At 34.7% G+C, this 24,756-nt stretch overlaps 1 protein-coding gene across 4 annotated transcripts; it reads left to right on the forward strand.

Annotated features, from left to right (window-relative positions):
* The first annotated feature begins 1,150 nt into the window (after positions 1–1,150).
* Positions 1,151–24,396, forward strand: ppp1r42 (protein phosphatase 1, regulatory subunit 42). 4 transcript variants are annotated; one of them, XM_033999634.2, is made up of 9 exons: positions 1,151–1,419; positions 6,808–7,008; positions 10,635–10,801; positions 11,453–11,591; positions 14,914–15,030; positions 19,113–19,230; positions 19,981–20,112; positions 20,265–20,421; positions 23,422–24,396. In XM_033999634.2, the coding sequence occupies exons 2-9, from the start codon at positions 6,877–6,879 to the stop codon at positions 23,507–23,509; spliced, it is 1,050 nt and encodes a 349-aa protein (XP_033855525.2). In that variant the 5' UTR covers positions 1,151–1,419; positions 6,808–6,876; the 3' UTR covers positions 23,510–24,396. The 4 variants fall into 4 exon arrangements, with proteins under 4 accessions (XP_033855525.2, XP_033855528.2, XP_033855526.2 ...); XM_033999637.2 differs by having other exon boundaries at positions 20,265–20,416; XM_033999635.2 differs by having other exon boundaries at positions 1,151–1,283.
* Positions 24,397–24,756: the final 360 nt, after the last annotated feature.

Consider the following 24,756-nt stretch of genomic DNA (forward strand, 5'->3'; position numbering starts at 1 on the left):
ATATATATATATATATATATATATTAGCTCAAAGAGCCAGCTGCCCATAGTTATATTGTTATGCTACACTAGTACTATATGTAAGGCTATATAAACACCAAACTGTTGTTTCTATCTGTTGTGCTGAGTACTGTATAATAGCATTCCTGTGAGAGAATGTACACAGCTCATTAATTTTGAAGTAATTCATCTACCATTTCCTTTGTGAATTCTTGTATTTGTTTTAGATCCAATTACCTTAGGGCCTGTGTTTATCTCAAATGACATTTTTTTCATTGGAAAGAAAATTAATATATGACTATATTTTAGAGCATACAATCCTGTATGAACAAAAAAACTGGATATGCTTGCCAATTATTTTAATTTAAGTCATGTTGAATATATATATATATATATATATATATATATATATATATATATATATATATATATATATATATATATATATATAGGTTTTGTTTTGTTTTGTTTTGTTTTCCCCTATCAAGCAATGACTGAAATGTGATACATTTAAGAAAATGCTTTGACAAATGACTTTAGGCTATACAACAATTCATCATATCTTTTAGTGGACTCAAATAAGAAGCTTGTTATGTGATATGTGACAATAACATTAATTACACCACACTGTGGTGGACAGAAAAGAAAATCAAAACTTATTATAACATTATATTCATTTTATAACAGGCTCCTGCAGCTTGATACAAAATGGTTGTGTTTGATTTTTCTTGGACATATTAAGTTCAAGCATTAACACTCAACAGGGTGTGAAGCTCTGCAATATATAATGCTTTGGGTGTGTGAGAGACCAGGGTAATGTCAAGGTCTTCAACACACACAAGGATGTCTATTACACATAAATCGTGCTTATAAAATGGCTATGAAATAGCCAAGGTATTCAAATGAGGCTTTAACATGGGTCTCTTGGCCAATCAAAGTGCACCTATTTGTCATCAAATTAAAAGTACAATAAACGTGTTATCAAGTTTATAATATATTAAATAGTGCGTGGGGGAACTAAAAATAATAATAAAAAATTCTAGTTGATACAGTGTTGTATAATGTCCTTCCACTCCTCTTGGGGATTCTCTCCCAACACACGCAGACTGTTTGAGTGTTTTATCTCCATAGCAACAGACACGGCCACACTTCTCAACAAACAACACCTACTGCAACTCGTATCCTTCTTATGGAGGAACAGATTGGTGTTTTTATGCTTTAGTTGTCTGTGAGGAATCATATTCAGAAATAACCATAACTTTCAGCAAGTGCATTTAAAACAGGTAGGGCAAACCTGAATGGAACAGTATCCCAAAAGGTATTTCTTCAGAGCGCAAGTGGTTGCTGAATGTTTTTGCATGTGTGCGGTGGACAGTGGTACTCTCATAATTGTGAAGTACTACAGCAAGTAACTGTAAGGTAAGCGCAGCTTTTCAAACTAAAATAACATAGGGTAAGGTTATATTAAAATGGACCGCTTGTAAGTTAAGGGATTTTGTTTTTGCGATCTGTCTATGGTACTGCCTTGGACGTTCGTTAAGCATGTGAGATTAATTCTTGTTTATTTTTTTTCGTCTCCGCATTCAGTGCCACACGAGACACATCCGGGCAATAAAGTGTGTACATTTTGTGTAACATCGGTTTCATCATAATTATATAATAATGTAATTAAATGTAGAATTTCAGCCTGCCATTGTATAGTTTCCAAAACTTTCAGAAATATAGAATATTATGCTGACTGCAGCAGTAGCTAGATTTTTAAACTGGCATTCTTTCTATTTCTTCCAACACAACCTGCTAAGCAGCTAGTTTTCAGACGCGCTGAGAAGTCTCTCAAGGTTGTATGATAAGAGAGTTGGGTGTAACATGGGACCTATTCAGAAAACTTATAGTGTTTGTTTTTACTCCAATCTTTAATTAACTCCTTATTTTTAAAACTTAAACAATAACTTGAGAGTGCTCAGAAGGTCTTACTTTAATTTGCTTTACAATATTGTAATTCTAGTTTTGTTAAACAAACGGGAAATAAATAAATGCTGTAATAAAGGGTTTGAACATATGCCCCTTACACTTTTGAGTTATGAATTAAAATGTTTTTAACGTCAGTTTTTATTATTAAATGTGATTTTTATTTCTTTTAATTGAACTGTTCTCAACTGTTTAGCTGAATCCCATTGAAAATGTCGGTGAAAAGAAGAATTGTGAGGCACGAATAGTTCCTCGCGCCAATTACGTGTTTTAAGGGTATTGGCGCCGCAAAAGTAAGTCAGCCAGAAGCACCATTTTCAATTTGTAGTTCCCAACACTCTTAGATGTAATGTAGAAAAAAAATTCAATACCTGTCATACAGTGAGAGAAACAAGTCGCCAAAGCAAGGTACAAATGTCCTTCTCCTTTTTCTCCCAACGTTGCTTTTTTGCAGACCCCATGCACATTTATCCATGCATATGTATATTACAGGACATCCGAGTTTAATGACAGTTAATTTGTTCTGTCATCATGGAAATATACTAGGGAACGCATTTATTTTGACATCTGCATCATTTATACGGACTAGTCGCACACATAGCACCAAAAAAACCCAACTTTTTTGAAGACCCCAGGGAGTTTTATCCATGCATATGTATATACTGTATATTATTATTATTATTATTATTTATTTCTTAGCTGACGCCCTTATCCAGGGCGACTTACAATTGTTACAAGAAATCACATTATTTTTACATACAATTACCCATTTATACAGTTGGGTTTTTACTGGAGCAATCTAGGTAAAGTACCTTGCTCAAGGGTACAGCAGCAGTGGGATTTGAACCCACGACCCTCCGGTCAAGAGTCCAGAGCCCTAACCACTACTCCACACTGCTGCCCCTGTGTGTATGAAATCTTTCTTATTTACCGCCAGTTTAACCCTCATAAGGTAACCTGGGGTTCATTCGGACCCCAAGGTGCTTTAGTATCAGTTTTTATGTGGATCTAGTGACTTGATTTTTGTTTCCTTTTAGGTAGTTGTCAGACACCCATCCTGCTACACTATGCAAAGGATAATTCTAGTCCAGGTAGCCTGGTTGAATTTCCCAGATTGTTTTAGGTTTAGTGTCCGTGTGGACCCCAGGCATAGTGTATCGGCAAGCCCAACCTTCTCGCGTGAGTATCACAGGCACCATAATAGCTAGCTTCCTGGCTTGTTTGAAAGTACAGAATTAGGTTTCCAATGATATATCGTATGTCCTGAACAGACGTTCCTAAGCGAAACTACAGCAAACCGAACCTAAGGCTTGAGTCATGTGACATGAGTCAGCTCCTAAGTTTTGTTTGTTGCCTATTACTTGGTCGCTTCAACAGATAGCGTTCCGGTTTCAACGTCATTTAAAAGTGCAGGCTTGGCGCTCTCCATTGATGTCAGGCATGCCCTATGCGTACTTTCTACCATCCCCTCATTCAGTGCTCCAGTGCTGTAACGAGCAGCAAATCTGTAGTTGTGTTCAAGTGCCTGTAACTCAAAAACTGAGTTTTTGATATACAAATGAAAGAGGAGGCTTGGAGCTTTCCAATGATATCTCACATGCCTTGATGACATGTTCCTAGAATAAACTACAGCGTCCAGAATCCAGTGGTGCTTTCACTTGCTAGGAGACAGCTGTGTGCATTGGGCGTCTTATCCATTTTGCATAGCATGAACAACACATTATACCAAATGATGGCTAGAAGTAAAGGAAAAGCGAAATAAAGTGTTCATATACACATTTTCATTCATTCATTTACTCCCGTTGTTAATTATATGTTTTTTTATTGCTGGGGTCCGGTTGGACCCCAGGTTACCAGGAAAGCCAGTTTTCCGACGTGGCCTTATGAGAGTTAATTCAAGTAGCATATGATATGATGCATTTAGAAATGAGTTTGGGGTCCGTTCTGTTCTTTTTTCACAATATATTACATTTGTGGTTTATTAAGAGAAATATCATTTTAACGATCATTTAAAATCATTAATTATGTGTTGACAGTGTTCTTATTTCTTGTACTTCTCTAGTCACAGTCAGGTTCTTATATCAGCTCCACTCACAAAGTATTTTTTATGTTATTTATATATTTATTTTACTCTACACTTTATTTATTTATTTAAAAAAATGTTTCCAGGTTAATACTAAAGTTAGGGGGGTTCAGGCACTTCAGAAATCGCTAAATTGCAAGAAGGCACACAATTGTGTGTGTGTGTGTGTGTGTGTGTGTGTGTGTGTGTGTGTGTGTGTGTCTATTTTCCCCCACTTAATTTAATGGAGTTTTGCTTTAGATTATGATATTGCAGATTTCTTATTTTTAATCAACACAGTTGTTTTTGTGGGGCATTTTATTAGATGTGAAAACACTGTGGAACCCCTAAAGTGCCCCTCCATAATTAAATGGGGGCCCCCTTGTGCACCCCTGTGTGCTATACTCTAGAATCACCACTGTCTGAGATGTAGGTCTTATATTTTATATTACACACATAAATGTTTCCTTAGGCTGAGGGAAAGCAGTTATGTCTCCTATATTGTGCTTGCTACAAATACATGTTTCTTCAGGCTGATCGGCAGAGCAAAGTATGATGTTGCCCGTGGTGCGTTGCTTGTTCAGTGTTGTTGCCCATGGGCCAGCAAAGGTTGGGGACCATTGATGTACCAGTAATTTCATATGATATCGCACAGTGGGGTGGGGTGGGGGGGTCGTCACAGCCTGAAACATTTTCAAAGGGGGGCCCAGCAAAAAATAAGTTTTAGAACCCCTGGCATAATCCATGAGTTAAAACTTTGTGAGTGGGGCACTGTACCTTTACCCTTTACAGCCTGTGTGCTGAATTACAGATATTTTTTTTTATTTAATTCCCCCTCCCACCTCCCACCAATTATCTTTCTTGCAGTATCATGTAAAGTTAACTCCTGTCAGCTTTCATTTATTATTCATTATGCCACAGTGTTAGGCGTTGCATGATCAAGTTGAACAGAGACACCTGAAAAGTATGTTAATGCTTTTATGATACTGCTAGTAAGACGTGCTGCACCAGACAAAAAGTTCCTTCAGGCAGGTCAGTAATGATGTCACTGGAACAGTTTCGTTGCTGTAAATTGGCAACAGAATTTGATCAAATGACCTTACAGGCCTTGTAAAGTCCTGGCAAACTATATTGACATCTTGGCACATTTTAATATGAATTTAACAAGTTTGCTGCAGTAAGGCTTGCCAGTAGAAATGTGAGACTAGCATTGGTTCATACAGTAACAAGTGATGCTGCATAATGATCGTGTAACACATTGGCATGCATTGTGCTCTTATTGGGTTAGGTAATCCTGTATTAGATAATAGGTATAGAAAAGCTATTTTGGATTAGTTTACTAAAAGGTCTTTAAAATAAATTGTATATAACATTTTACTTAATTTATTTTGGAGAACAGAAACCACGTGTGTGATTTAAAAACATTTCCCATCTAGATAATATATTGAACAAGAATTTCAGGGAAACAACTTTTTATGCCTGCCGATATACAGATACAAGTAAAACATTTACATTTGTGTACAGCAAAAACAAAAACAAAGCAGTGCATTAAGATATATTTTATGATCTGAATCGTTGCACTGTAGGAACAAAGATCACATTTTAGTACTGTATTTATGTATGTTACACTTTATGTTTATTTTGGTAACACGCTGACCAGGTAAATGACAATTCAATACCAAATAATTTATGTACCTTCAAAAATGTAATTGTTTAATGCATGATTTTTGTCATTTTTATGTCTTGTTTGTGTTCTAAGTCTTCGTGTTTCATAGACAGAGGGATAATTCTATGATAAAAGCAGTAAAGTAGTTTATAGACCCTTTTATTCTAAATCCTGCAAGGGGAATTATACATTACAATGAGTTAAAATTAACTATGTTCTTTATATTATTATTTTATTCTTTTACCTTCATGCTTTAATGCCAGGTTTTAATCTATAATTTACTTGGTATATATAATGGCAAATATGTTATTCAAGTTGAGAGTTGGATTTATTTAATAAAAGAAAATGATTAGTACTTGTGAATAATGTTTTTGTTGTTGTTTTGTTTTGTTTACGAAACTGCTTTTTTTTTTTTTTTTGTTAAAAATTTAGTCGTTGCCAATTAGTTTTTTATTATTTTCTCCCCAATTTGAAATGCACAATTATTTTTAGGCTCAGCTCACCGCTACCACCCCTGCGCTGACTCGGGAGGGGCGAAGATGAACACACGCTGTCCTCCGTAGCGTGTGCCGTCAGCCGCCCGCTTCTTTACACTCTGCAGACTCACCGTGCAGCCGCCTCAGAACTACAGCGTCGGAGGACAATGCAGCTCTGGGCAGCTTACAGGCAAGCCTGCAGGCGCCCGGCCAGACTACAGAGGTCGCTGGTGCGCGGTGAGCCGAGGACACCCTGGCCGACCTAACCCTCCCTCCCCCCGGACGACACTCGGCCAATTGAGCGCCGCCCCCTGGGAGCTCCCGTCCACGGTCAGCTGTGGAATAGCCTGGACTCGAACCGGCGACGTCCAGGCTATAGAGCGCATCCTGCACTCTAGCGAGTGCTTTTACTGGATGCGCCACTCGGGAGCCCCTGAGACTGCTTTTTTTTAAACAAATTGTCATTTTCAACATAACTTTTTCTTAAATTCATCCATTCATTTATGTAGACTAGGATGAAAACATTCAATAACTTTTTTTTTACTGTACATTATCAATTGTAAAAAAAATAGATGCTTATTTAAATATCTGTTCATTTTGAGTTATATATTTGTTCTACATGTTTTGTTTTACAGTCAATGTCAGGACCATAATTGAAGCAAATAAAAGTAGTTGTCTGGAAAACTTCCTGTAGCAGAGAAAACATGGTCCGTCTGAACGTGGATCTGATTGCTAAAAGCAGCATTCACATAAAGAACAGAAGGGATGAGCCACTTGGGCAGTATCTGAAGAAACTTACTCACCTTAATTTTTCTAACAAGAACATTGAAAACATTGTAAGTATCTTACAGTATGGTCTTCTATTTGTAAATACTGTTTGTTCACACTGCTCCCTCGTTATTTTAGGATTCACCACAAATTTGGTTAATTCACTGTAAATTTGACCTGTACTATACCATAGGAAGTACCACTGTTTTCAATATTTCAGTATTTTTTATTCTGTAAGTCTGATAGCAATAATAACAAGGGAATACTGTACTTATGCAGGGAAATGAATAGGTAAATTATTAAGAACAGTAATACTGAATACCCATAATGTATTGTTTTGTAAAAGCTTAAGAAAAAGAAATACACAACCATACAAATATTCAACTATACAAATACATACTGATCTCCTTCGTAAATACAAATGATTGGTCTATTAAAACATAGCCAACAATCAACACTGTGGTGTCAATTCAGTTTATCTAAACAAAGTCAGATCCAGCACTGTTTGGATAACTAAGAAAGGGCTCTTGTGACCAAGGCTATGCAACTCTGCCATCTCACAGTGAATGTGCGTCTCTTCAATGTAATTCCTTAAAACATTTGTAAAACGTCAGAAAAGTAACTATTATAACAATGCACTTTGTCAATTATTAAAATGTCAGTTATTTTATTAAACAAATGTAATGAGGTACACATAGAAAAAAGAGAAAAGAAATAGGGCAAAGTTGTGATGGTACTAAATATCTGTAAAATGGCTTATATGACAATTATATTAGGAATTTTATTTCTGTAAATGCAAAGGCTATTTTTCATTAACATCAAGCTTGACTTCCGCCTGTCAGTTTTCACCCTTTAAGTATTTTACTCAGTCGTTCCATAATGACATGGAAAACATACAGGGAAAAAGCATTGGTATAATGCTGCTGCCACTGTTTAAAAATAAACATGATATCAGTGAAGATTTTTTGCACAGTACTTCTATATGCTGTTGTCCCATATTAGCCATATGTCTAGGCTCATCCCAGCAGGAATTGAAGTGTGATTCTAACAACCTTCAGATTAAATGATTTTCTGTCAGGATTGGATTTAACCGCGAGTACCACGAAAGCCATACAGAGTGTGCTAGAGTTTTAAAACACATTTAATGTTTCCGTGTAGTTCTGTATATTGTGCACAGTACACTATAATAATTGAATGTCTCTTGACAAAAACAGCATGTGATATACTGTATAACAGTCTTTTTACCTTTTTGTGGTTGTTGTGTGGATTCTGCATGTTTTATTGTCTGTTTTTTCAGGTGCGCATTACAGTAAGTCAATTGCTTAGTTCTGGTCGTGATGACGTTGTGTGTGGCTAATGGCTAAAGGTGTAATCATTTATCATTTATCAATGAATCATTATACTTTCCTTCCAAGTTATATTGTATCATAATAGAAGAATGTGTCATTCATGATGCAAGACCAGAAGCAAAACATAGCTCATTGTAGATCAGCCAATGGTCCTTGATTGAAGACATACTTTCCCTGTTTCATTACATTTTTGTCCATCACTAAATGTCCATTTGATCTTTTATACATCATACAAGCAGCAAATCAGGACAATCCCATGTATCGTGCTGCATATTGTACCATGATCTGCATATAATGATACGTATTGTATCATGAGATTAGTGTATTGTTACAACCCTACTAATGGCTACTATGAGACCCCTTCCTCTTTCCTGTAAGTACTAAATGTGTTCTTTTGGATGTTGAAACATGTAGCTGTTTTTCTTTTATTTTAATCATTAACAAAAAATAAGGTAAAAAAACAACAAAAAAACTACAAAATACATTCAGGGATCACAACAAACTAGTTTAACAGGACCATAACAAAGCATATCACGAAGCACTTCCAGGATTAGCACTTCCATAGCTATGGAAACAGTACAAAAACCCATTGAAACAGTGCATAACTGTATAGACATGAAAACCTTTCAATGGCTGGGTTTCCATGGAAAATGAAAAATGTCTCACTTTTTTCTCATGCTATTTTTGTAGTACCTTTCACGTAGTGTGGGTCTCCATGTAGTTTTCTTTTAGCCAGAGAAATTCTCCTTCCAAATGTAAATAACCTAATTAATATTAAAATACAGGAGGGTATATTTAAATGTTTCTGTCAGAGTTCCAATTTGGTCTTGTGCTACTACAGATACGGTGCAGCTTTCTTAAACTGGGTTTCCACAGTTTGAAGTGAAGCACCGCAAGTGCAGCCTGCTTCATTTAACCACCAAAAAATGGCATAAAAAAACTATGTGAAACAAAACAAAAAACGGAGATGTTACACAAATAAAAAAAAACATTCCACAAGAAAGCACTGTGTACTATCCTTGTGTTATTTGCTAAACATTTTTGACTGCATATATATTTGTTATAAATGTATTATATATGTACATATATCAAATATACAAGTTTTCCTACAGAACCATAGCTTCAGCAATTCTGATCCTTGAAGTCTACGAACAGAGTTAAATACCAATACTTTTGGTTAATCATATCAAAATTATCCAGTCAAAATGTTTAGTACAGTACATTTTTTAAATACTGGTAGTAAATCTACAATAGGCTACCATACTCGACCACATTTCCCATTACATAATAGTCCAATAAATATAATAATAATAATAATAATAATAATAATAATAATAATAAATACCTGAATCAGAATTCCTTTGGGACTGTGCAATATATATAAAGTAGCTTTCGGGTTAAGGGGAATGAAAACAATGAATAGAGAACAATGGGTAATCGGGAAATATGCAAAATATGTGTTATATATATATATATATATATATATATATATATATATATATATATATACATACAGTTCCTCACACAGAAACTTTTGGGCCTGGGACAAGTTTTTGCGTCTTTTTTTTTTATTTATGATAAATGCTACTTAAGGCTAGTGAACAGTGCATTGCATCATATTGCTAAGGGACAGAAAAGTCTAAGCTTAAGCAATCAGGTTTCAGATCACCAAACACGAAGATAACAAAAGTGTAAAAAATACCTGTACTTTGCAAAGGGGTTAATAGTTTATTTATTTATTTATTTATTTATTGCAAAAGGTGGCATTTTGTATTTGTTTTATTTCTAGTAGCGTCAGTATTTTTTTAATAACCTTATAAAGCTATAAAACAACAAAATTATAAAGCACTATCATTTTATGAGTCAAATGGCAACAATTTGAAACGTTGAATAAATTATGTCATATAAACAAAAATACTGAATGAAGAGGTCTCTAAACCACTCATACTTCCTATTTGGACAAAGACGCTTGCCAGGGCTACCTCCAGCAGATCTCAGATAATAAAGGACCACTTGGTATGGCCTTTAGTTATAATAGAAAGTTGTTTCCAAAGCCAGGGCTCTTCTAGAGCAGCATAAAAAAAGGGACATATACAGAAGTACCTCCTGCAGTCAGGTCGGTAGGAGTTCCATATTTTGGCTATAACATTTCTTATAGCACATATACCTACTACGTGTCTTTAATATTAAGACTTTATCTAAAAATGAGATTCTCTAAGGGAATGGAAGTAAGTTAAGCACATTTAGGTTGGGAACTGTTCGGGTTCTGATTACTTTGAAATGGATTTCTATTTGCAATGAAAAAAGTGTAATCTTTTTTGTGTGTATGTTGTTGTTTTTTTTAGGATGATCTCTCCTTGTGCAGAAAACTCACTGTTTTGTACTTGTATGACAATCAAATAACGCAGATCTGCAACTTGAGTTTTGCTTCGAATCTCACACACCTGTACTTACAGAACAACAACATAACACACATAGAAAACCTGTCGTCACTACAGAGGCTCTCCAAGTTGTGAGTATGGATTGTACTGTAGTATGTTAATTATGTTAATCCACAACCATTATCATAATAGGCAAATACGTGTTAATTGTTGTTTATGATACTATGCTTGTATTAAAGTGAGAAGTATTTTTGATATGGTACAAACCTGAATATAAGCTGCATGAACATACAGCACAACCTTTTTTTGTGTGGTTATTTGGTATAAGAAACTGTAAACAATGCTTTCATAAATAAATGATACTCTTAAGTTGAATCATATAACAATTTCTGTGCTTATATTTGGTATGATCAGTTTTGAAGCTCTTCTTTCTAAAATGTACGTACCTTCCAGTTCAACAGCCCTTTCATAAATATACTTTTTTTTTGCACTTATACAAACATATAGAACCTCACAAGTATTAGTAAAAAGCAACACAGAAATCTCCACTGTTCTCTTTCTCTCTCTCTCTCTCTCTCTCTCTCTCTCTCTCTCTCTCTCTCTCTCTTAGCCATGCATATTTGTAAAAACAAGTCAAAGCATTAGTATAAAGCCACTGTTGATGAATGTGCTGAAAATATCTTGCTTGTATTTGCTTAAATTGCTATAACCTTGATATATCCTTTAGCCCTATCAATCACAGTCATAACTTTTTAAAACCTTTGTGACTTCCCTGATTGCAGGTACCTTGGAGGTAACTGCATCACTGTAGTGGAAGGGCTGGAAGGGCTAGGAGAACTGCAGGAGCTGCACATTGAGAGTCAACGACTTCCCCTTGGAGAGAAGCTGCTGTTTGATCCCAGGACCCTCCACTCGCTCTCAGTAAGAAGTGACTGCTGTTCTATTTGTCTTCATGTCAGATGACTGTCTAAATCTTTTAGGAAGGGTGAGCTGCTGGGTTAAAGATCAATTCCACACATTTTTTTAGGATCAATTTTCAAGGTAGTCAAGGACTTTTAAGTTCAGTACCTGTTTTATAAAGTAAGGGATTAGATTACTTCCTCGGGCGTAATGTGGCCGTGTTAGGCAGATCTTTTTCTCAGTGAGCGCAGGTAGATTTTAAAGCTGAGGAACTGAATTAATGTGTGTGGCAAAGTGGTTTGCAGTGCGCAGGTGTAGAGGTGATGTGATACGTAACAGAAGACAGGCAACAAAGTTCACGGCCCAAACAGATCTTTATTTGTAATCCGCGGTCGTTGCGACCATAAATAATAATCCCAGGCAATGCACAGCAATGTGTATTGCACTGTTTTAAACAACGGGTTACAGTCACGAAATAATAAACACAGTATAAACACAAAGACACACATATGATCACAAGTCCAGAGTGAGTGCTAACATGCAAGTGGTGAAATACAATTTATTAGTGTACAGTTGTGAAGTGTTGTCCGGGTTGGTGTTGGTCTTAAGCGACAGCTCCTGGTATGTGTTAGCCGTCTAATAACAACAAACGAGTAGAATTAGACACGACAAAACAAACAAACAGACACTAAACACTCACGGTACGTTTTGGTTCTCCTTTTAACAGATGGCTTAGCCATGTCCCCTTTTGTACTGTCAGTCACGCCCCCTTGGTTAGCGAGTGCAACCGTTTCTCCTCCAATCCGCGGTTGCCACATCGCTTCCCTTCTGGGGCGATGACTTGGTGTACCGTAGCTCCGCCCCCTTTCTAGATGGCCGACTTCCATCTTTCCCTGGAATGAATTGTCAGACCATCCAGTCTGGGGAACACTGTTCCCTTTACACAGCGCCCTCCCAGGTCGGTCAGGAGATTTATAACCAAGATTCATTCTTTCTCTGTCACAATGTGCCTTTGTTCACTAGCTGTCATATTATTTCAAGTGTCAAAAAGAGAACTAAAGTACATATTCTTATTCACATATGAAGTGAACAAAAATCTGCTTTTATTATCTTCTCCCCACAGTAAATATACAGTAATCATCTATCATACACAACACAATTTAATAAAGCAAGCAGTTTGTCTTTAAATTTTAGCTCCCCTTTAAAGATAGTGTTTGCTACTACAGTTTATTAAAATAAAATCTGTCGTAATAAAAAGGCTCTTATAAAATGGGTCATTATTATTATTATTATTATTATTTATTTCTTAGCAGACGCCCTTATCCAGGGCGACTTACAATTGTTACAAGATATCAGATTATACAGTATTTCATTGGTTTACAAAACATCAATAGTTCTATTATTTTGCTGCTTTGTTTACCTAAAATGCTTTTCCAGATCAGATGAAAACAAAATTTGAATCTGTAGTGAACTTCATGAATAATAAACATGCTGTACATAATACCAGAAACGTAATACTAGCAACCTTTGAATAATTAAATAGACTGCAAAAGAACAATATTTTTTAGATAAATGTTAGCATTATTGTAAAATTAAATTAAGGAGTGTATATTTCATGGGAACTATTTAAAACTGTGGTACTGTTGAAACAAATGTGTGACATGCATCCCCTGGAACATTTTAATATTGTAGAGGAATATACCTGCATGTAAAACCTTCTAATCTTAAGATTTTATTTCCCAAAGTGGTAAATAAAAACAATGGTTTAGTATGATCATAATCAAGTAATTATCTAATAACCAGTAAACACATACTGTAGTTGCAAATAAGTAAAGAACATTTTAACATCAATTTACATATTTAAAAAAAAAAACACTGTAAGGCAGTTTAACTGGTTACATTATTTAAGCAGAACCCAAAGAAAAATGCTTTACCGTCATGCAGGGCCTGCCTTGTGCCATTAAATTTAACATAACAAGAAGTCTTACCAGACGGTAAAGCCCTCTTATGAAGGATTCTTTTGATATGTGTTTTATGCAGCACTAGTTTTTGTTACTAAAAAACTTTTTCCTCAGTATTTCATATATATTGTGGTTTGCTCAGAATTCCATCTGTCTGGTAGCCTTTAGCGGTGGACTGGGTTGCGTTGTGGGTATTTCCAATAGCCTAAGTAATACTTCAATACTAAAAAAAAAATCTTCTACTTACATTGAAGTGTTCTTTAGTTCAGATACCTCGTACACAAAAGCAAAGATTTGTGAACTGTTTGTAAAACATGCAAAAGAATAAAAGTAACGGTAACTTTTTATTTTTTAATTCGGATTTGAGTGCAGTTTTGTGTATTTGTGTAAGATTCAGTATTACCATTAGGTCGTGAAATGTATTAGCAAAAGTAAAAAATACAAATAAAATTATAATTAAAAATATCTAGTAGCCTTCATATGTTAATGCTGATCGTGCTGTTTGTTCAGTTACTTGTTCACAGTGTGTTCATAAATTTTATGTTATAGAAGAGAGCACCGTGCCCATGTTGTTGTTATGATGTGCTAAATAAAGTTGATGAAAGAAGTCGGTCAGCATTCAGTTGTTTGATTTCTGCAACTTATCATTCAAACCAGAGACTCGTTGCTATTGCTGTTGTGGCTACTGTACTGCTGCTGCCAGCAAACACTATTCTCGATTTTATTTTTAATTTGCTATACTAAATCTAAATGGATAGATATAATGTACAGTATAGATTAGGGGCCTCATATTGACCAATCAGATTAAAGTAAATCTCTGATCCATTTTCTAATATAGGTTTGTGTTTATAAAGCCTTCATTTAAACATTACATTACAACACAACTGCAATATACTGTACATTGTAAGTCACTTCCCCATTGGAACCTGTTACCAGCATATAGAATATTTGTAGAATATTGTACATGGTGCTGATATCCCCCCATGTGAGGTCAGAGTAGCTGTCCCTTTCTTTCCTTTTATTTTTTTGTGTAATATCTCACCTAACATTTTGCAATGCTAACATTTTCATGGCACTCTAGACAAACAGCAGTATTTAAAGCCACATTAATTTTGCAGCTTCTCCCACCTTAATGTTTTAATCCCAGCCCTGGTAACAGTTAAAAAACATGTGACAAATGAATTTGATGTGACAAATGAATTCGTTATATGTTAAATTTATTTGAATAAATGCCTTCTGATTAAGAATAACTTGTGCTAGAAATACAGTAATGAATCTTTTCATTGATTTATAATTTTAAACATATTCATTACTTTGTGTTTGAAGGAATGTTATTTGAGGTTGAATCCCCTAAAACTTTTTTTGTTTCTCCCTTTTTTCAGAAATCTTTGTCAGTTTTCAATGTCAGAAACAACAGCATTGACGACATAAAAGAATTGGTCATTCTGCGGAACATAACTCAATTTTTCGGTGAAGATAATAAGATTCAAAATTTGAAGGTAAACTGCATTGCATTTTAAAACTCAATAAAAGTGGTTTGTTTATCCATTGGATATATATTTTTTTTAATAAGGCTACAGCCTAATAAGGATTTGGGTGTTATGCACATTTCCCAGTGCTATGAAATGTTATGGAAAGATGAGATCTATTAAAGCAATATCCTGTAGGTACCGCAAAGCTTGTGCGTGCCTGTATGCTGCCTACAGAGTCAGAATTATTAAGCAACTCAGCAAGAAATCCCCTAGGAATGCCTTTGCTGACAACTTATTCAAGCATGCATTTTCTACTGGACTGTTTTCCACAGAATGATGGATTCAGTTTTCAACATACAAGTATTTCTGAGATTTTACTGTGCAAACTTAGTTTGGATACAAATATAAACTGCATAAATATGGAACCATCAAAACTTTCTGAGCACATGTTGGTAATTGATACTGTATAAGCAATAAAGTATTTGCAATCAGTGTTACATTGCTCCATCAGAGGTTAGTTAAATGGTGTCACTGTTGAACATTTCTTAAAGTACTCATTTTTTTATAGTTACTTGAACCTTGAAACATAAAGAAAAGAGATTGTTCTCCAGAGTTATGTAATACAAGTATTTGCAGTACAACTGCCATCAAAGAGCTTTTCATGTTTAACTGATAGCGCTTTTAATTTATACAACCTCTGCCCACTATTGATTTAACAAAGACAGTACCCAAAAAGATAAATTCATCCTTCTCACAATTTAGTCAGGAACCAGAGGAAAAATTATAGATTTTCTTAAATAGATTATGACAGGCAGTCAGCAGGGTGACAAATTGGTGTCTGCAGACCCAGTTAGTGCGGCTGAGTTAGACATTCCATATACAGATCGAAGAGCTGGTCAAATACAGGTTCATAACTGGTCATCATTAGCCGAGTAGAAGTCTATTGCAGATCCAGTGGGTGCCTGCTGAGGTACACTTAACACTTGCACGTGGAGTCTGATTTACTGCTCAGTAGTTTTGTGGCAAGTCCCTCTGAGTGACGTGTCTGACACAGTCATTTATCAAACAGAAAGTGCACTGCAGAGAGGGGTCCCTTTAGAACTGATTACAGAATGCCTGAAAAGTGGAAGCACTTTAGTTGAGACAGGAAGGCAATGAACAATCAGAGCGTGTCCAGAGAGTAAGCATATTTCCACCCTGGATTAATGTTCTTTTAGATAAACATACACTGTAGGCAACATGTTCTAGGGGAAAATACAGAGTTACATGACATTTGGGACCTAATTTATTAAAACAAGAGCTGGATCTGCCTTTACTTCTTTGTTCATTTACTTTTATAATCTTTATTCATTTACTTTTATAATTTAAAAAAAAAATAGTTGGCTGATTTATTTTTATTCTGTTTAAGCTTTCCAGAACTTATACATTTTAAGATTATTATTATTATTATTATTATTATTATTATTATTATTATTATTATTATTATTATTATTTCAACTTTAACATTATTTTAACTGTGGTGGATTTTAATACACTCCAATCCAGTGTTAAACATACATCTTATGCTACTGAATAACACATTATTTATATAGGTTACACTGTAATGTTTACTTTATTAAAAATAAACAACACATTAATTTACAGTCTGTTTCCTAAGATTTAATTATTAAACATTTGGTTTTACAATGTATGGTACAAGTGCCCTAAAATGTCTAAACCTGGTCTTGCTTGGACCTAGTTCTGCAATATCTTTTCTAGTCTTAGTTAAAAAATAATTGTTTAATCACACCTTGGAAAAAAACACCAGCAGGATTAATACCAATTTATTAAAGGTTATATATATGTAGCTCTGCCATGGTTAAATCATTGAAATAGACACAAACCTGTGTTTAGAGAACACCCTAAAGACCCCAGGATTTTCTATAAGTCCATTATGTATCAATACATACAATTTGTTTATTTAAACTTTTTTTTGCTGTAGTAATTTTTTACACAAAAAAACTGTAACTGAGTGTCTGAGCACTTAATCCAGTGTGGTGTCCTCTACTGGTGAAATATTTTTAATGACATTTTTAAAAAGGGCAGAATAGTTTGGAAATAAACCTTTGCTGTGTGCTTTTTGTGTTAATTTTATTTAATAAATATTTGTCAAAATCATTGTAATTAAGCTTGAAGGCTTCCTTTATCTTAATTTTAAAGGCCTATAGCTGTGTGCCTTAAGAGCCCACAGACTCGTATTGACATGTATCTGTTTCCTGTCCGTAAATAGTGCTGAAGACTGTATAATGGTTTCGGGAGTTTGGTGAAATGCATGTGATTGAGAGATGTTGCAGAAATTATAAAAAGAGCAAGATAGACTATTAATCAAACTGCCATATTTTATGCAAATATTAAAATGGTTTTTTTTTAGAGTGGAAAATTAAATTAAACCAGTATCCCAGTGATATGTTTATGGGAAAAAAAAAAGGATGACATATACATAGGGCTTCTGATTTTCGGTTTTAACTGCTAAAACACCCCTGATTACAAAATAATTTAAATTGGTGTATAGCCAATAAACACTGGAAAAACACTGGAAATGGTTACTCAATTCATGTTGACGACCCCTTTCCCCATGAAAAAAATTAATAAAATACCTACAAAAAAAACAAAATTCCAGCGCACTTGGGCAATGTCCCTCGTTCCTGACTTGTATCTCGCATTGATTCGTTCTGAATGCTTTAATCCCACCCCAACTACTGAGTGGCAGCAAATTCCTACATTTCTATTGGAGGATTGTAACAAGCTTGCAAGATTTAAAACCAGATTAGAAGAAATGGGGGACAGTTTGATAGGGAGTATTTACACACTCGTGGAATTCAAAACAGAATTGTGGCGAAATGTAAAAAAATACCAAAACACACAAAAAACCCTGAAGAATATGCCCATGACCATAAGGATTTCATTGTGGAAGACAGCAAAAGAAAGACGGTACAATTGAAGTGTGCAAGTACTGTCGAGTTATGCATATTGTGACAGAAAAAAACGAAAGTAACCGAAAGCAATAATTTCATACAGTATTTAAAAAGTGAAAGCCCCTGAAAAAACGATTTGCATAAAACTCGAAGATATCTCAAAATAAGCACAGAAAAATGAAATGAATAAAAACAGAAACCCTACATATACAGTATGAACACAAGAGCGCTGCTTTAATTGAAACATGTAGATTGTACTTGGATTATCAGCAATCGTGTACAAAATAATCATTTTTTTATTTGTTTATTACAGTTGTCCTGTTGAGCTTGGTATGAAATAAAACAGATGTAGCACCCAATCAGTGTAATTAAAAATCAGAAAAAAACATGCCTAAGTTTTGCAAACCATAATCTTAATAGCTCCTGTTTAACTTCAGGTGTTGAATGGACGTAAAGTGTGCATTTTACATAACTAGAATTCTTCAGAAGTGGAAAAATGGTTTTCAAATCTTTCATAAACAGATGGGTTTCAATAAACATATACCCTGCTAGTCCCATTTGGATGCCATTTCAAAACAATAGGTCTGTCTTTTCTTTAAAGAAATGTATAGACAAGACACAGTGAAATGTAATGAAATAAGTCTGATTGTTGGATAATTTACAAGTAGTCCCTGTAAAGTCACCCGACCCGATATATAACTTCAGGGCACCTTGTGGTTTAGAAGCTAATCCTTGGATGAAGAAAGTAAGAAAATACTATGTAAACGTTCGATAAAAAGTCCTAGAAAGGATGTGTAATGTAGTGTGAGTTAGATATCCCGGGAATGGATCATTGTTCAGCCACTGCTCTCAAGATAGTCTCTTGACTGCTCTCCTCAAACTTTGTTAGTATATCAAGGTTTTTAAATGTAATGCAAAAAATTGATCCTGCCATCTGAGTAAATACTTAATTTGATTAGTACAACTTTTCGGATTGTATTAGGAGATAACAGATTTTTGATGCATGCCATTAAATCAATCCACTTTACAAGACAACTCACAACAACAAGTTCTTGGACTTGATGGCTTCAATGGAAATAGGATCTATGCTGATTTTATTTTTCAATGTATGCACATGATTTAATGACAAATAATGTTGTTATTGTATCATTACAGGAGTTAGAATTGGTTTTTAGCCAATGGTCTTTACTCTGGCGGATGGATTTGAGCAGAAACCCTGTGTGTAATAAACCAAAGTACAGAGACACAATTATAATGACGTGCAAAACTCTTGGTAAGCAGATATACTGTTGGGGATCGAGATGTACTGATATCAAACCCCTCTTAAAACCAGTAATAAAAACAAAAAAATCTTATCTTTGGATTGATTTTTAAAAATGAAATATTTATTTTAATGACTGAATTGTGAATATTTTATTCCTGGGTAAAATCCACTTGATGTATGATCTGACTGTGTGTACTGTAAGTGAGTAGAATTCCTGAATTTAGCTTTGGACTGTATCACTTTTATTACGCCACTAGGAACAACTTTTGCTTGTCAGTATACTTAAACTTAAGTATTCAAAGGGGTCCCTGAGTTATTCACCTGGCTGTGCAGAGTTGCCGGTCTTCGCTGAAGATTCATCACGCTACAGCGAAGCCTGCTGGCCAGACGTCCAGTGAGCTCAGAGTGGACATCTGCCTTTGTCCTCCAGAGGCCGGTATCTCACTGGCATCCACTCTCGAGTTACTGGGTGTAAAAGAGGAGGCTGGCCTTCGGTTCTCCTGTGTGGGGAATTGCTGCAGTGAGGAGAAAAAATAATTGGACATTCTAAATTGGGGAGAAAATGGGGGGTAAAATAATTGGGCACACTAAAATATATATTTTTCCATAAATAAATAAATAAATGGAGTATTCAATTAACTTGTTAGCCCTTGCAGTTTAGACATCAGTAATTTGATTAATAAGTAAACATAACAAAAAAAGAAAACACTATGCACGTTTAAAAAAAATATATATACGTTTTTTATTTTTATTTTATAGAGGTTCTTGACGGGAAGGATATAAATGAAACATCCAGACAGTTTCTTATGAACTGGAAAGCTTCAAAAGAGGCCAAGAAGAGAATCAAGGATGAAAGACTAAGAAGTGCACCTGGAGCCTTCTCAAATCCTGGTGAGATGCTTTATTTTAAATCAAGTCTTCAAAAATGTTATTACCATGAAAAGGCACTTCACTCAAGGAATTCAATTACGGGTGTGTAACCAAATAAAATGTCTAGCCTCAATTAAATGTATGTTTCTTGTTTTTTTTTATTTTTATTTCAGTTGAGTTTCTAATTGGCAAACCACGTGTTCCGAGGAAGCATTTAGAGTTTGTTCTGGATAAGCCACACAACCTGCCCAGTTCTGTTGGGGACCAGGGTGTGAGACAGCCTTTACCAGGGAGGCTGGATCGCAGACAATTCCATGGCAATGAAGTAAGGTATGTCCCATCTCTGAAAGTCTATGATCATTTGACTTAGTTGTTTCTTGATAGTTCTGTAACCTTAACAGTTTGTTATCCGTTTTACAAAACAAATGGTGGCAGCACTTAGCACAGAGGTAAATGCTTTGCGAATAGGGTACTTCTTCACAGATATATAACATGTACACATTATAAGAATAGTTAAACTCTTTAGATTTACAGTTACTGTATAATACAGTATATATATAGTAATATATAGTATTTTTCCCCCTTGTCCAGATCTAATTATTCTGATTTAACAAAATACTAACCAAAATAAATAATTAAAAATAGTATTTTAATTAAACCTCTCAGAAGCGAATATCATAATGTATGCATTGTCACAGTAAGTCAGCTCATTCTTCATTGTTTGTCAGTCATCTTAAACTCTGTTATATATATATATAATTGTATAAATATACTTGTATCTGTAAATTGTAAGATAGTCACAATCTATGATACATTGCCAGGGGATGCTTTGTCTCAAAAAAAAAAAAAAAGGCATCTTACTGCTTATTTCCTTCTTCTTTTTAGCCCCCATAGCCCCCTGCCGCATACTTTTTTAGTTTTTATTATTTTTTCACATTTAACAAAATATACCAAGTGTAAGCTTTCTGTATGTTGAATAAATACATTAACAAGTACTTTCAAATAACTGTTTTATTTGACTTGCAAATTATTTTGTTGATTGTTAATTAAACTGCACTCAAGTTGCTGTTTTTTTTAACAGCGTATATTAAATGTGTTTCTCTGCTTCTTACAAAACTACTTGAAAAAATAAGATAATTTTGTTATTCAGGGGTATTAAATATAATGTTGAGGCATCTAAGAAACAAATACAATACATATCATAAGATATTGTTTAGAAAATCAATAGAAAATGGCATTTCAATGGTATAAGTGATTTCAATATAAACATTTTTCACTTAACTGCTTATTTCCTTCCTTTTTTTATGTGTTTGTTTTTGATGAATGGCCTGCTTTTTGTCAGTTGCTAAATCTCAGAGGTTTAATTCCTGCAAATAAACAGCATTTTCTTTTCTGCTAGTGACCCAAAGGTTTCCTTGCTGAAAGGAGAAGCCTAGTTTCAGGCTTTGACCAGGTTTTATTTTTGTGTGCATTTCAAAGAGCACACGGGGGCCTGTCATGCTCGGCTGCTCATGTTCTTGCAGAGGAAATTTAAAGTTTTTTGTTTCTTTCATAATTTGTTATTGATCAAACGTTTTTCAAAGCATGATGAAAACTGATATTTATTACGTCCGTCCTATGCTAGTCCTTTTAATAAGGTAAGTTTCTCTTCACATGATTACAGCTCTACACCTGAATTTTGTAATTTATCCTAGATTTATCGGCGGTTGACAGCTGTAGTTCCAAGTTTGCCCACCTCTGATTTTAATCCTATTGAGTCAAATGTAATCTCCTTCAGGCAGATCCCCCAGCTATATAATTAGTGATGGTACTGTGAATTACTTCAGAAATATAGCTAGTTATGACTTCACAGATGGGTTATGGTATTGTTTATCTACATTGTAGGAAACAAGTTATTCTGCTAAATGTATGTATCCAGTTTTATCAATGAAATTACTTGCTCCAAATACCATTATTACACTAGAGTGCATTGATAGACGACTTCAAAATTCTGATATAATTTACCTTGTGTAAACCAAACCTCCCTACATATCTATGCATATTACTAACCCACTTAATAATGTGAAAAGCCTGGGAAGCCTGCAGGAGCCCAAGGGCAAATGCCCCAGTCAAGATCCCCACCTTGGTGCAAGCAGAATTCACAGTAAAACATTCAAGTCACACTAACTTACATCCTCGTGGCACACAAACTATAAACAATAACATTTTGTGGAGGCTGTCCTTCCTGTAATTTGTTTTTATTATGTGGGTTCATTAATAATCAGGTCAATACTGTTTGTTTTCAGACTTCCCTTTCTTTGTTTCACATCCTGCAAGCTATTCTAAAGCAAGTCAAACAAATTATTGTACTGCTGATATTTTGATGAATATAAATTAACTTTTTTTTTTTTTATTGGTGTAATTGTGAAGTAATTGTAAACATGTAATGTTTCAGCAAAGTATTATTTCTTCTCTGCTGGATTTAAAACTCTGTTTTTCAGTCAACCATCTATTTCAAGCCAGATGCCAGAACATCTTATACCCCCTTTACCTTAGTGGGTATTAGTAATGCTTCAAATACAGTGAATGTTAATTGGGAACACAATCATTTCTTAAAAGGGAGGGAATGAACAAATGCAAACAACAAGGTTCACTGGTAACAATGACAGGAATCTAATTGGATTTTCTGTTTGTTTCACCACTCTTGTCTCTGGAACTGATTCACAGTTCACTTAGAATTTACTTTGTTTTTAATTTGTTTTTTTTTGTTTGTTTGTTTTTTTATCTCATTTTCTATGCTGCTTGTTCAATGCATGCAGATTGAGCTCCATCATTCTGAGATAAACAGATCCAAACAGCAGCTGTACTGAAACAACATGTATAACCCATTAACCATGCATACATACACATATGTACAGTAGTGGAGTCTGCCTTTGTACACACATCTCTGCACTTGATCACAGGCAAAGGTCAGTCACTCAGGGAAGTGGCTGACTAGGGAGGAATACCTGTGACTTAAGAAGGATAACCTTTCTGCCATGCACAACTAACATTTGCAAACTTAATCCTTAGGGTTTGTTGTATTAGATGGGAATTCAAAGAAATGGAATTGTGTGTGTGTGTGTGTGTGTGTGCTTCGTGCATGCGTGCGTGCGTGTGTGTGTGTGTGTGTTTAAGATAATACTATGCAATCCATATTAATAAAGGATTAGAATAAGGCTGTGGAGTTTGTACTGAATGAGAATTCAATAGGAAATCATATTTGACGTTCATATTTCAATTCCTGACAAAGTAAGTAACAAAAATGATGGTTGATGTCTTGTCTGTTTCTGATTGTTTTTTTTAACACAGACATCTGAGTTTGAAGAAGCCCCAGTTTGCACTTGCAGGGCAGGATGTATCTGAGCCCCCCTCACTCCTCACTCAAGTGTCTCTGTGACCACTTTCAAGACCACAGATGTACGTTCTAATTAGATTAGTGTCTTGTTTAAGGAATGCAAAAATTCTTATTATTTTCTTATTATCCTCAAGATTTTATGAATATCTTGGAAATAAAACTTAATAAAACATATGTCAAAGGCATAAGGCAATATTCTAAATTTCATTGAACACTGTTGACCACCTTTTATCAGTGTGCCATTAAATTGTCTTAACTGTGAAATACACTGTCTATTACATTATACACCAGTTTTGCTGTTCTGTCTTTCATTGCAAAAATGTCTGCAGTTTATTTTGATTTTTTTTTTAAACTCAAGAAGAGGTTGTGTAAGTAAATGAGATTACAGTTCTTTAAAAACACCAAATACCTCGGTATTTACTCAAATGATGGATTTGCCTTGTGTCTGCGGGTTCTGCTGCAGAGGAATTAAGAAAAAAATGGAGAGACATAATTAATTTATTATAATGTTTGCCTTGTTAATGTAATATTATGTTTTGAAATTACATCGTTGCACATGTTTAGGAAAGTTGAAACACTGTCTCAAATTGCTCACATGAACTTTGTTTACGTTGTTAATAAATCCTAAAGTTGACTTTCTGAGCGGTTGATGCTATCAAAAGGCAATGCTTTGCTTCCTGTTCCAGATGTTTAAAGATGAATGGCTGAGATGTGATAATCCAAATGTAGTGGTTAATATTAAACTGTTTATGCACAGTATGCCTTCTTAATTCAAGACTGCTTAAAGTGTTAAACTTTTAGAAAACAAATGTCCTGAAACAGAGTTTTTTATTTTGACAGTGATTTGTATTAAAATCCGATATTCCTTCTGACGGTTAGTTGTTACATGTGATTAAGCACATTCTACAAAAATAAACTTTTAAAAGAGACCTCAAAATATTTTTGTTGTACTCTACTGCATTACTGTAAGTTGCTGCTACACTTTGTGTTGCCTGTGTGTTTCAAGGAAACACAAGGATAAATAATAAATTCTACCTTTTTTATTTTAAAAGTGCAATAAGCAGCTAAATGACATTGCGATTATTGCAGAATCAATCATAATAAAGAGTAAACTAAGGGGTGGGACTAAGAAAGAAGGTGTGACAGCTTTAGAAGAAAGTGAACATCTAAAATCTAGAAGTCGACAAAAACCACAAACACAACAACAGGTACATTATTTAAATAAACAACATGCGTCTTGTCCTGTAATGTACTCAAATCAATATTCAGATGAGATCCTCAGAAATGGA

This window comes from Acipenser ruthenus, chromosome 4 (genome assembly GCF_902713425.1).
Source record: "Acipenser ruthenus chromosome 4, fAciRut3.2 maternal haplotype, whole genome shotgun sequence".
In the NCBI taxonomy this organism is placed as follows: domain Eukaryota; kingdom Metazoa; phylum Chordata; class Actinopteri; order Acipenseriformes; family Acipenseridae; genus Acipenser; species Acipenser ruthenus.

Bases quoted from the DNA above. Each gene is read 5' to 3' on its own strand.
- ppp1r42 (XM_033999634.2), top strand. From the start codon at position 6,877: ATGGTCCGTCTGAACGTGGATCTGATTGCTAAAAGCAGCATTCACATA. The intron at 19,231-19,980 runs GTAAGCAGATAT...TTTATTTTATAG, and splicing joins AATGACGTGCAAAACTCTTG to AGGTTCTTGACGGGAAGGAT. The intron at 20,113-20,264 runs GTGAGATGCTTT...TTTTTATTTCAG, and splicing joins TGGAGCCTTCTCAAATCCTG to TTGAGTTTCTAATTGGCAAA.